The 13,866-nt window shown below is 39.5% G+C and overlaps 1 protein-coding gene across 6 annotated transcripts in view; it reads right to left on the reverse strand.

The window, feature by feature from the left end:
- TMEM132D (transmembrane protein 132D) overlaps nt 1-13,866 on the reverse strand; it is a 216,689-nt gene that overhangs the window by 120,617 nt on the left and 82,206 nt on the right. For 5 of the 6 annotated variants that reach the window (XM_090152598.1, XM_090152597.1, XM_090152599.1 and 2 more), the window contains one exon: nt 4,554-4,700. The exons of the other annotated variant lie outside the window; for it this stretch is intronic. In XM_090152598.1, coding sequence (XP_090008724.1) covers nt 4,554-4,700 — 147 coding nt within the window. The remainder of the gene's footprint in view (nt 1-4,553; nt 4,701-13,866) is intronic. 6 annotated transcript variants of the gene reach the window in all.

Consider the following 13,866-nt stretch of genomic DNA (forward strand, 5'->3'; position numbering starts at 1 on the left):
CAAGACACACAATATAATTATTGAGCCTATCAGGCTGTTATTTATGTCACATTCATTGCTTTTGTTGCAATAATCAGAAGTATTTTAGAACTATAGCATTCTTGAGAGTCTGTCATATGTACTGGCAAATGCAACAAGTACGAGAATGAGGCAGCAGCTCGCTGCTGTTACAACATAAAAGCTAGATGTTAAATAACTTACCATGAGGTCCCGTAATAGATGTGAAAATGATAAATATAGAGAGCATTAAGGTAAAAGGAATAAACACCATAAGAATAAAGCATTGAGCAGGAACATCAAAGTGAATTATGCCGTATATTTTCCTGCCTCCTATCTAATATCAAGTTACTTTCTTTTATTATATATAATAGGAATATTAAGCATTAAGATACAGTAGCACAAAAACAATGAGACACATGGGAAAAAATGAGGGATATAGCCCAGGAGATACTGTTGTTCTTATTCTTATTGTGTCAGTGTAATCATGGATTGAATCAGTCACCCTGTAGCTCACAATCAAAATAAGTTTCCCCACCAGCAGCACAACCAGGATCTAGTTCCCAGCAGTACAAGCCAATAAGTCTTTTAGTGCTATAGAGCTGTAACCCAAAAGCACAATCAGGAATTTGTCAGCTGAAATGCCACCTTTGTAACGTTTCCAACAATAAGGAAAGTTTATCCATGATTCTGTTTTGTTGCATTTGGAGATAAGAAAGTAAACAGCCATATTCAAAGATTCTACTTAGTGGAGGCCAAGCTTTGCCTATTTTGTACCTGCTTGAACAGTTCATTCTTCCACAAGCACAGAGAACAACTTATTCTCCCATAAACTGGCAAGCATTTGTTGAAGGAAGGGATGCCATTCAGACAGACCTCGAGAGGTTAGAAAGGTGGGCCCGGGTGAACTTGATGAGGTTCAACACGGCAAAGTGCAGTTTTGCACTTGAGCCTGAGGAACCCCAGGCATCCATACAGACTGGAAGGAGAGGTCCTTGAGAGCAGCCCTGTGGAGAAGGACCTGGGGGTCTTGGTAGATGAAAAACTTAACATGAGCCAGCAGTGTACCATTGCAGCTCGAAAGGCAAATGGTATCCTGGGCTCCATCAAAAGAGGGGTGGCCAGCAGGGACAGGGAGGTGATTGTTCCCCTCTACTCTGCTCTTGTGAGGCCCCATCTGGAGTACTGCATCCAAGTGTGGAGCCCCCAGTACAAGAAAGACAGGGAGCTGTTGGAGAGGGTCCAGAGGAGGGCCACAAAGATGATCAGGGGACTGGAGCACCTCTCCTATGAGGACAGGCTGAGGGAGCTGGGCTTGTTCAGCCTGGAGAAAAGAAGGCTGCAGGGTGACCTCATTGCAGCATTTCAGTACCTAAAGGGAGCCTACAGTGGGGAGGGGAATCAACTCTTTGAAAAGGTTGATAAAACCATTTCCCCTCATCCTGCAGTTAAGTTGAGGGAGGGGAGATTTAGTTTGGACATCAGGGGGAAATTCTTTACAGAGAGAGTGGTGAGGTGCTGGAACAGCTGCCCAGAGAGGTTGTGGATGCCCCGTCCCTGGAAGTGTTCGAGGCCAGATTGGATGGGGCCCTGGGCAGCCTGATCTAGCATTAAATGGGGAGGTCGGTGGCCCTGCATGTGGCAGGGGGTTGGAGATTCATGATCCTTGAGGTCCATTCCAACCCTGGCCATTCTGTGATTCTGATTCTGTTATCTTAGACACTTCCCGAAATTATTCAAAGTTTGGTTTAGGCGTGTCGTAACATCTACTAAGACCACATCATTATCTGCCTTAATGGTTTTCCAAATCCTTTGCACCTGGTCTTTTTCCAATCAAACAGGGAAAAAAAGAGAATAACAGGCAAGAATCCAGATCTCGCATTTTTGCCAATTCTTTCATCAGTTCTCACTAGAGAGCTGAGCAGGGATGCTGAGATTCAGAAACACTGAGAAACAATAATCAAGGAAAACATTCTTAAAATGCAGTACTCAATCTTATCTTTCTATTCACCTCATTAAGGAGAACAAATATCAGCCACCTTCAAAAAGAAAAAGGATGACGCATATTGGGGTTCATATTCCCTGATCCAATCATTGCTTAAATTTTTCCCAAGTCACATTTCTGAGCCACTGATTAATTCACATCACACAGTTTTCTACCTGGTTTAATGGTTGTCTACATGGAAATAGCGATGGAAGATAGATAGTTCTCAAAGGAGAACAGAAGAGCTGTACAGATGATGCAATTATTAAGCCCATTTAATAATATCATGGGTCAGGATTTAGAGTGTTACAAAATTATCATCTGAGAATGAAATCAGAAGAATTGGGAAGAACTTCATAATTGCTTCACCAGTAATCTGGAACACAGTCACAAATCCACAACAAGCAAGGCTCTGAGAACTTCAAATCATATTTGACAGATGGGCTTAATTAGTTATTCTCCTACAAACTCATAATATTTGCTGTTAATATTCATTCTAAAACACCCTGCTGGCTGCGATAATATTTATGTTAATCCTGTTATGATAAGCTTTAGGTGCCAAAACCTCTCCACATAAAATGACTGATATATTGCAAACTTAGATAAAGAAACACTTGGGCATCCTGGTTAAGTTTGTCACTTGCACACGTGTCTCAATCTGTGAAACTACACCTGTCACTAGAAGTTAGCTTTATCAATACTATCTTCTGATCCGTGTAAAAATTATCAGAAACACTAAAGCATTGAATCCCTCGTTAATTAACATTGCCACCTTTGCATTCATGTGATCAGATCTCTCAGTTTTAGGAATTATTAAATAATATGCGAATAGAGCTTGTAGAATTTGTAAACGAGCTACAGAGGCAAACAGTTTGGTAAAAAGGCATTAATATTTAACTGCTATCCACTTGTGCATATTTAGTGTCATCAAACATGTCATCAAACTGGGAAAAATTGTTTCCCATAAAACACTGAGCACGCTCTCTTTCCCAATGTAACGCTTGATCATCCTTCCTAAAATGAATAGTAAAGCAGGAATGACTAAACTTAATGAGAAAAGCATCATACTGAATTGCAAATATGTTTGATGATAGTTATTTGTTTACAAACAATAAATAAGCTCTTTTCAAAATGCAAAAGCACACAAAGCTCAATTGGTGAATTCACATGAAATAAGTTAAAACAAAAGTTAAATGAGTTGCATACATATCTATGATCTTGTCTGCTCTTGAATTTCCTTCCAAAATATACAACAGTTCACATATATTTTAATAAACATGAAGCCATGCTTATATTCAGCACATGAAAGTATAAGAAAGGGTCATTTCGAAAGCTTGCTCTTGGATGATGAATATTGAAGGGAAATAAGATGCCAAGCTTCAATTCACCCATGCTGTTGCATTATATTTTCCTGATGAAGAAGAGAAATTGGGCAAATGCATTCCATGGACCCAACAAGATAAAGCGTGATGGGAAACTCATTGTTGATATAATCTTTGGTTCTGATCCAATGCCCATTTCAGTCAGCGAAAATATTCACACTGTCTATACATAGTTTTGAATTGGGATTTTAAAGAATGCAACAGGTTGTGCTAGGCAGTAGGAAGGTGTGATGTTGACACGCGTATACATCTCTTTAACCAATAACATTTAGGTCAGATGTGTGACAACAGATGATAAATCATAATTATTCTCCATTCTTTTTTATGATATGAGTTTTCCTACTTATTAGAGGATATTTATTTTAAAAAAAAATATAAAAAATCCATTATAAATCCCTCAAACCTGTAAGATTTTGTAAAACGTCAGAAGCAAATCACAGCAAAATTGGAATTCTCAAGTTGTATGGTAAATTTCCTAACAGCAATACCAAACACAATGCATATGCAGGCAGTCAGATCCTTGTAAACACACACTTGACATACATTTCCAGAAGCAATGGACAAGCAACAGAAAACGATATAAAAATTGATTCACTAAAGCATTCAGTTGTGACTAGAATAGGAACATCCACCTGCCAGATGGTGGCTGTTTGAGAGGTCAGGTTCCTAGCTAAGTGCTTGCACAATGGGAATGGAAAATGGAAAACTTGTATTCTTCTTCAGATTAAAAACTCATATAAATCTCACTGGAAAAAAAAAATAAAATAGGGGTTTCATGCTATGAATAAGTTTTAGATTCCTCTGCAAACCTTTGGATTTAAAATAAGTAAATAAATTCCCAAACAACCCTATAATTACCCATGGTATAATGCCTGGAAGCAAATAATTCGAAAAGATTAAATAAGTCACAACCAAATACTGAGATATCAAACATATTCTTCTAAATACTATTTGAAAACAGTATTTCCTACTAGCTTTAAAACTTTCCTTGGGTATTAAGACTGAATAACAATTTCTGTTCAAAGTGCATGTGGCACAATTTACAATGCACTACAAAACAAAGACAGCCTCATCTTTTCCAAAAGCATTTTTATCATTCTCTATAATAAAATTTATTAAAACCGTGGCACAATGCTTTGAAAAAGAAAAGCCATCCATTATTAAAAGGCAGAATGCTGGAAACGACCTACCTGTTTTCAGAGGCAGCAGACTTTCTCTGGCAAACAATAACAGCTGGTGCATATTTCCCCGTATAATCCACACTCTCTCTGATATCCCACAAGTATGGGCTGCTGGCTCTTACGCTGAAAACATTCACACCTTTCTTCACCTTTGCCCTAGGAGGAATAAGAGTGCAGTTCACCAGCTTGATCTGCTGCTTATTGCTTCATTTTCTCCTTACTGCCCCACAGAAAATGCTACAGCTCATCAGAGTTTGACAGGATTACAAGGAAAAAAGATGAGAGAAGTAATTAAGCTTTTCACATTTAAAAAGAAATAATACCAAGATAAAAATCTTATTGAGCTAATGGTATTTACAACTTTAGCTGTGTCTAAATCATGGTGTAGATATATTCTGCTTTTTTATTAACCAGACTGCGGACACCTGAGTGTGTTAACACTTCCTTTGGCTATGAGTCTTTGTATAGAACAACATACCATTTGTGCCCTAAAATCAAGTCAGGTTGTTTGTAGGGTTTATACCTGGAGTGAGGAGCTGAGAGCCAAGTCTCAGGGTATGAGCAAAATCCCCCAGCACCACTCTACATTACTTAATGAAGATTTTTATTTTTTTTCCCCAAATCCCATCATCTTTCTGAATCCACAAAATTTCTTCATTGTCCTCCAGTAGTATTGAGTTGAAATGTTGTATCAGTTCTGGTCCTAAAAACACTTAAAAATATTCTTATTTCTTCAAGAGAGAGCTGTTCCTTTGGAAGTCTTTCTCCACTTATGACAAAATGCTGCAGCCATGATGACTGGAATGAATTCTGGTTGGTGCACATTGATATAATTATTTTAATTTTGAATACTCAACAAAGAGGAGGAACCACATCCATATTTTAAAATATTTATTTCAGTTTTTCTTAGGCAATGTTGTAATCCTTAATTCTTTTTTCTCCCCTTCTTTAACCAAATATCTCAAGGCACTACTGAATTATTCCAGGATGTAATGTTGGCCAATTTGCTGAATTAGGAGTTTAAGTTATTGTTAACTTTTTATTTTCAGATGTGTTTACAAAACCACAAAGTCCATTGTGGTCAAACAGCCTCATATATGAGCTGTCAGGAAATGACAGTTTAATTGTATTTGCTTAAAATCTCATACACAAAATCCATTCAGTGTTACAGCAAATTCTCAGTTCCGGGGGAGAAAACAAAAAGGTATGTGATGTTTTTTTGTATAAACTGCAGCTGCCATGCAAGGATGCTAATATCAGTCGAACAAACACTATCATCTCTGCCTACTCATGAAGTCTTTGAAGGACAACATCAAACAAATTTGCAGAATAAAAAGCCAAGGTATTTCTTCAACCACGTTGGGCAAAAAGTATTTTATTTCTTCTACCACTAATTCAACAGCAGTAGCTGTAATTTCTTTAGCATACATGGAAGAAGGACAATGTGACGACCTGCCAATTTGTGCTCAGGCTGTTTCGATGCTAATATTACAAAATATACTTTAAGCAGATGCAGTTCCTAGACCATGAATGTCTCTCAGGATGAGAGACTAATGGTCAAAAAGTGGAAATTGAACAGCATCCCTGGCGTCATAGAGAAAGCAAGGGAGATGGAAAAAGGCCAGATGATCTGGGTGAAGCACATTTCAGCATACTGCTGTGGCTAGTGCCAGTGACCTGTATCTGGCCCCACCTTCCCCTTCCACTTCTAGAAAGAAAAACTGCTGGGTGTCAACCAAGATCTATGAGAGAGAGATACAATTCCCACTTCAAGGGAAATGGAGGTGGCTCAGATCCTTCCAAGCTTAGATGGCTGTGCTTAAGAAATACTTCTAGGTCTGTAACATGGTCCCTGTCCATACTCTAACTTGCCCTGCTGGCATACATGCAATAACTTTTCTCTAATTGAAAAGGCAATACAGGGTCTCAATCCAGCTAATTGATGACATTTCTCATTTTATTTTTTTTAAATACCAGAAGTGTACAGACACAGTAACTCATATCATCCTCTTATTTAGTGTCTGGATTCCTTCAAATGCCAGAGTGATGATGTAAACCAGCAGCAAAATGGACACAAAACCAGAAAGCCAAGCCAAGTCTGCCTGTACTTGCCACTCACATTATCCAGCGATTGCTGTCCAGAGCTGATTCCTAACATTTCAATTAGATATACATAGGTATACTCCCTTACAATAATTGCAGCCTATGGGTCAGCATTTCTTAGAAGAGCTTTTGATAAGGTCTATAATTTAGTCATCCAATAAAACCCAAGCCTCTAATTTTATTGAAAACAATAACAGAACAAAATTGTTGTTTTCTACACAAATAGAGGTAACTTTTTTTTGGAAGAATCAGTTAAATATACCTCTATATTTAGGGTTAAAGCTTCTGTTCCATGATCCCAGCAAACACATTTTCCTGTAGCTTGCCTTGATGCTGTGTTTGCTACTTGTAGGAGGAATTGCAGAGTTTTATTCACCCATTTTACGATGGCTGAGCAATTACTGAAGAATGACCTGGATGAAATAGGGTTAATAATAACTGAAGGTATGTTATTTGTCAATGGATAAAATTGAAGATACCTGAAATGAAAACACTAGGGCTGTTGTCAGGGCTCAGCTACTTTCTTGCAAATCTGCTTTACTGAATTGCTTGGCTGTCACAGGGCAAGCTGGATCTTCGACCTGTCACCTGCTCCTGAGAGTGCTTATGAGACAGCCTCTTGGTTCAGCCACAGTTCAGTCTGGCAAGATTTCCCAAGTGCCATACACATAAAAGGCTGATGACACAGGTTTTTCATGTATTTGCTCACAGTTAACTGTTAAGTACATCTCGTTGCACGTTTGCTTAAAATACCATGGCTGGGCAGCACAAAGTAAAGCTGTTGGATTATCTGTATCCACCACTTTACTTTGGGCCAGATTTCACACTGGCAAAGTAGAGGAAAGAAAAGGCTTACTAAACTTTTTATTATTTTTTTTTCCCCCCAAACAATGAGTTTATTCAGCTAAATATATTCATAGCAGCTTCTACAGCTTGTTATTTACCTCTGGAGCAGTGTTCTGAGCCTTGTAAGTAGCTCAGTCCTTACCCCAAATCAATCACAGCAAACAAAGCCCCTGGGAGCTCTCGATCCCTGAAAACCCGTCAATGCTGACAGGATACAAAGCAAGGGAAGGGAGAAAGAAAAGCGTAGAAGGAAGTCCCACAATCAATACATCACACCTGAAATCAAGCAAATACATTCCCTAAGTGCATAAAGATAGCAATTCCCAATTCTATCTCATGATCCTCAAACCACTGTTTACTCTAGTGATAGAAGAGGCTTCAACTCAGCCGATTTGAACGCAGGCATTGTCCTTTTCCATTCATCAAAGCATATTTTAGCTTCTCCCACTTTTTGCAGCTTACAACCAGTGAGCATTTAGCTTTCAGCCCATGTCATTACTGCAGGCTGATAATGGCTGTGAAATTGTTACTTAAGTGTTGTATAAAGTGGAACAGCTGGCTGGTGAAAAATAACAGCCTTACAGCACGTGTACTGCTAAGTGCCATGGGATACTGCCGACAAAGTGTCTGGTTTGAAATAGCACAGAGAAGGGAAAGAGAGAGCCAGAACACACAAATTCACCCTCTAGACATGTCAGAGATGAAAGGCAAGGAGCACACAGGAGCTGTGTGCCACAGGCACAGCTCCCCCTCCTCATTTCACTCCTGACCGTGTCCTGCATGCAGCACACAAACCCCACACACTGCTTCACTCCAAAACAAAGTGTGTGTAAACAGAGTGTAACCCCTAAGCAGATTTAAATAAAGGTGTTTTAGACCCATGACATTGAATCTAGCTTTTTATTCCTGCAAGCACTCAGGGCAAAGACCCGCGGGATCTCTTCACGCTCCTTCTGAGAAAGTGAGCTACTTTCCACGTTAAAGCAAAGGCAAAAAAGGCAAAAAAAAGAGAGAGAGACTGTTAACACTGGTACTACCCCTGGTTATCATCCTGTTACCAGTGGTGTCAGGAAGGTGGCAGATAAACTGTTTGCAGAAGGGTATATTTTCAAGAGCTCCCAGGCACCAAGCAGACATCGCTGCCACTTAGCATGCTCTAGATTTGACTCATCACCATAGCTGTTGAAAGCTCTTCAGAAATAACGTGAGGGAGTTTCTATTTATTTTCAGTGTTTTTTCCTGCCCAGAGCCTAATCTTGACCCAGCAATGACCACATGATGTCTGTATGCCAATATTTCATCTCCAGCAGCAATCTCCTCCCTTTCCAAGGTCTTAATTTTGCTAAGCCAGTTCTATTCTAATTGCAGATATGGGAAAATACATCTTACAACCCAGTCCTTTAGACTGCTGCCAATTATTCTGCCTTTAGTAGGATCATATATCAAGAGACTTCATACTAACCATCTGAAGACTGAGCTTTTCGTTTTAGATCAACCTTGACCCAGCTTATGAAAATGAGAATTCGGATGCCAGGATATAATGTACAGAGTGGCTTCTGCAAGGCTTTCTTGCACTTATTTTCCCCATTGACTACTTCACATACAAACCGGTGCTGTCAGTTGTTTTCAGAAGATGCCTCAAAGTTTCTTCAGGTTACACTAATAGTTTCACTGATTGAAAATCCACAACAGAAGAGAATCGGGAGTCCCTGAGATACTGATGGAGTTAGAATAATTTATGGAGAGCGATCTAGCACAACATAAGCTATTTAAAGCTGTATAATATACCCACAAACTCTTATTAAGGTCTGTGGTTTTCAGCCCTGTGAGACAGAAACCAGTTATCATTATGCATCACCATGAAAGCAGATTAAAATTAAATCAATCTGTTTATCTGTGGGTTTGCAATGCAGCTTTTCCAAAGTATAACATGTTCCCCATCTGATTAACATTTCAGGAGGAAAAACCATTCCACTCAGACACCAAACCACCTTCATTCAAATGGAGATATTACCAAAAAATATAGTCCAGGTGGATTTATTTCAATTAGTAGTAGGGCATAGTACATATTTATGATTCAAAAGCTGAATTTTGCATACCAGGAGTTAAGTAAAATAGATCTCCCTGTAATATATATCTCTAGGACTTGAGAAAACCGCCCATGATGTTTGTGGCTTAAATGTATGCTGTCGTAGATATACGTATAAATGCAAGCACTGCATACAGATTTAGGTTTTACACCTATGGCTTTCAAAAAGAAAGTCCATATTAAATTGTGCAAAATACACCAGTGTTTGGGGAATTAAAAGTGAAGAACATTTACAAATCAATTTTAAGGAGAAACATGACCTGTAGTCTGACCTCTATTTAGTTTATTAAACAGGTTGTGAGAGACCCTAATTCTCTATAGGAACCAGAATTTCTGATGCTCTGCAGAACTGGATCTTCCTCTTGTAGAAGAGCCCTGAGTCAGAGCTCAGGAAGCAAACCTTAGAAGTTGTGTGAGTAATAAGAATAACACTGTGCCTCCCTAGGGATCCCAGCAGCTGTCATCCTGGGACTCCCAACACAAAAGAAAAGGTTTTTATGTACTTCATGGGTGTGCAGCAGTCTGGCTGCTGCACCTTCCTGCCGATTTCATCTTGTGGAATGTATGCAATGCCAGATAAGTGGCAAAGCAGCAAGAAGGAAGAAAATAGCAGTGATGTATCCTGAAGAGACACTATAGAAACAGAGGCTACCAGCAGGCAAAATCTCAGCAAATGGATTGATAAGATACCACTATTACAACTTAGAACAACTTTGAAGAGTTGTTCTAAGGAGCTATCATTGTGCTGATGGACAAGCTGGTGCTCCAGCCGATAGCCAGATAACAGTACAAATGATGAAGCAAGCATAGAGATGCTGAAGGAGAGATACAATCTTAAGGTTCACAGTTTGAGAGCAAGGTGAGAAGGGAGTCCACACATTGTTTACCCCAAGCTACTCACCAAATAGAGTATTGTAATGGAGCAGTGATTTACTGTCACCTCTCCAGGCTGTATGGCACTTTTTCCTACAGGAATAGAAAACTGAGAAATAATGAGCAACAATGCTAAACTAAATATTTATGTATTCAAGTATGTGAAGGAAGCTGTTTGTTTACAGAAATGAAAGACGAAGATGAATAGCACTGCCTGCTGATTTAAAGTGGTTGGGAGCCCAACAGACTGCTTCCAACTATCGTTTCCAAAATAAATGCAAAATATGATATAGGGTCTGAAATGTATCTTTCTAAATTGCCTGTAAAAGGAAAACAATGTAACACATTCTTTCCTTTCCTGACTAGGCATCAGCAAAACAGCTAACAGCACAGCCTGTGCTTCAGACAAGTTCTTTAATAAGACTTTGCTTTAAGAAAGGGGTGAAAACTTACCAAATGACTGGAGATTTTGTGCACAGAAAATCGAGTGTCATTTACCTTATATTACAGGTAAAGAAAACAGCAGGTAACAGCTACCAAAGCAAGCAAGGGGGGCTGACTGTGAGCAATCCCCAGAGAGCCATCCAGAGCACAAGGTGCACATAATGAGGGATTATCCAGCTACCCATTGTAGGCTGAGTAAAACCAAGCAAGGAATAACAATTTTTTAATGGACATTTACTTATGTGTGTGTCTCTGAATGCGCATACATTTTTATGCTGAGCAGGCATGCAACAAGAGAAGGAGCCCTGGATTCATTTAAATTGGCTGAGAATGTTAGGAGCACAGTGAATGAAGTGAAGGCTGACGGACCACACAGTGTGAGTCTGCCAAAGACGACAGTTGCAGAAATATTCTCTGTATCTACCAAGAATCAATGGGATTACACTATGACAAGGGATATTTACACATCAAGAAAGCTTTTTATGACTAAGGAGGATGGCAAAGCACTGGAACAAATTGCCTGGTGCTTTTGTACAGTCTCAGGCATCAGAAGAGGCTGTACCTGTCAGAGATGCCAGAAGAGTTGCAGGTTTAGCCAGCAGATGGAATAGATTCCTTGATGCTACAGCGGTGTGTATCAATACCTAAGTGGCTCAGGAAATATCTGGACTTGCTCACAGAGAAAACAGCTCAGATTCAAAACCTGCAGTTGAGGCTTGCTACAGCAAGCAGGTGAAAAGCTCATCTCTGTGAAGGCATCTGGGCATGCTCTATCCAGAGCAGCTACCCTGGGATATTCATCCACTTGGGGTGGGAAGACTGTTTCTTTGAGCTTACCCGTAAAGCAGGGTCTGATGCAAGACTGTTTTGAAGTCAGCCCCGGCTATGAATTTGCCCTTTCATTTCCCAACAGTGACAACTTGAGACTCACAGCAGTCTTAGCGAAAGATGCAGTACTTGGATGTGTTATCAATTCATTATTGGAAAGCTTATTTCAAAATCTGTAAGCGGGACAGTTCTGAGCTACTTCCAAATCACATCCTAATGCAAAACGAAATGACAGTATCACTGAGTAAGAAATGAGAAGATTACCTCAGTAGTGCTAACGAAGACCGATCAGTGAAAATGAGTTAGCAACGTTCCCTAGCAACTTCCCACAGCTGCAGACAAAATCATCTTATGGACATCATACGCATTGCGAATACAGTTACTTTAAATACAAATTCTCTCATCCATTTCCTACATGCAGACCCCTCTAGGAGGTAACACAGGAGCAATTTACAGCGAGCTGTACCATGGCATTATCTTGCCCCAGAATTAATAAAAAAGACCCACGGATCCATATGAGCTCTGTTTGTCCTTCACTCAATGACACACATGTCAGATGTTCAAAGAACAGCATCAGAGAAGCAAAAAAGCAGCACGTTACAATCTTTGCTGCAAAAATCCTGAGTCTGCAAACCCTTTTTTCAAAAATGTGTTTCCTCACTCGTGGGAGCAATTTTGCTGATTCCTAATGGCATTACTTAAGGTTTACTGATTCAGATCTATAGTAAAGAAAATGTAAACTAATGCATAATTAAAGAGTTCCAATTCTTTACCAGAGAAATAGCCTGTGTTGCTTCAAAGCGTTGCTATCAGCATTAAATGGATATTCACTAAGCAAATCAAATAGTGGTTTTTGTTATACACATAAAATCCGGGGCTGTATGCTATACATCCACTCTGACATATTTAACCACTTCTGTGCCACTTGCACGAGTGGCTTACCAAAGTAACATTTGCTAAATAATAGCAAGGAGTTCTGCTGCAGGCAAACCCTAACATCTCAGTGCAGCCAGTGATGCAGAAGGGAGTTCAATTAATGCAATAATGACACTGTTCAAAATTATTCCGTCCTTAATGTAGGGTACACGCAGCATTGCCTGTATCCAGCAGCAGCAGTTAACCCCAGTGCATGTCACAGCACAGTTATGGTTCTGATTTTTGTGTGGGAAGCACCGTAGAGGAGGGCTGGGCTGATCCAAGTAAGCAGAAACAGAGATGACTTGGAATTACGCAAAACCCTCCTTGTCAGTTGCTCTACAAGATAGAGCTATTTTGCAGGAACACAAAAGCAGCTGGTAATCCTCTCCACATGTAAATCCTGAAAAATTAATAATTGCACTTCCTCTCAGCCTCAGATTTCATGCATTTCCATGGACTGATTTATTCTATTTGTGCACTTTAATATGAGAAGGATGTGGAGGCTTCTCCTCACCACATACAATTGTTCAAATGAACCTACTGTGGAATGGATATGAAAACACTACTGCCCACATATCCACAGTCAAATATAATTGCCATAAGGCAATCAAAATATCAATACAATGGATGAAATGGCAAATGGCAAAGTGCTGAGACAGAATGGAAGGCGGCTGAATAAACCACGATGCAGAGAGAAAATCTGCAGAGAAAGGACCTAGGAAAATAATTTCAACCATGAGTTTATCAGAGATCGACTTTCTCTCATTCTTTAAATCACAAGAAATGTAAGCTCTCGTTTCAGGAATCCCCACACTCCTATTAGAAAGTAAGGATTTTACAACAGAGCATAACACTACTATTCAGCATGGGAAACCCATATGGTTATAGTAAGAAGGAAATTAACAGTCTGCCTGGGGATTAAGGCATCTTTCAGAGCCAGTAAAACCCCAATGTATGCTGGTTAAGCCTCGCCCCTGATCAATTAACTTCTGCTCTCCTGCCAAGTGGATTTGCAGAACTCAAACTTATTTTTGGAGGAGGTCTTACAGTCATCTTGACAGCACTGTGGTCAAAATTAATGTTCAAAAAAAGATCAGAGCACAGTAGGTGAGGGCAAACAAGAGACTCAAAGTATGCTCAGGATGCAAACCGAACATTCATTAATGCTTACATATCAAATCTGATATGAAAAACTAGATATAACTGAGTATTACCCATTTA

This window comes from Phasianus colchicus, chromosome 18 (genome assembly GCF_987193195.1).
Source record: "Phasianus colchicus chromosome 18, bPhaCol1.hap1.1, whole genome shotgun sequence".
NCBI classification, from domain to species: domain Eukaryota; kingdom Metazoa; phylum Chordata; class Aves; order Galliformes; family Phasianidae; genus Phasianus; species Phasianus colchicus.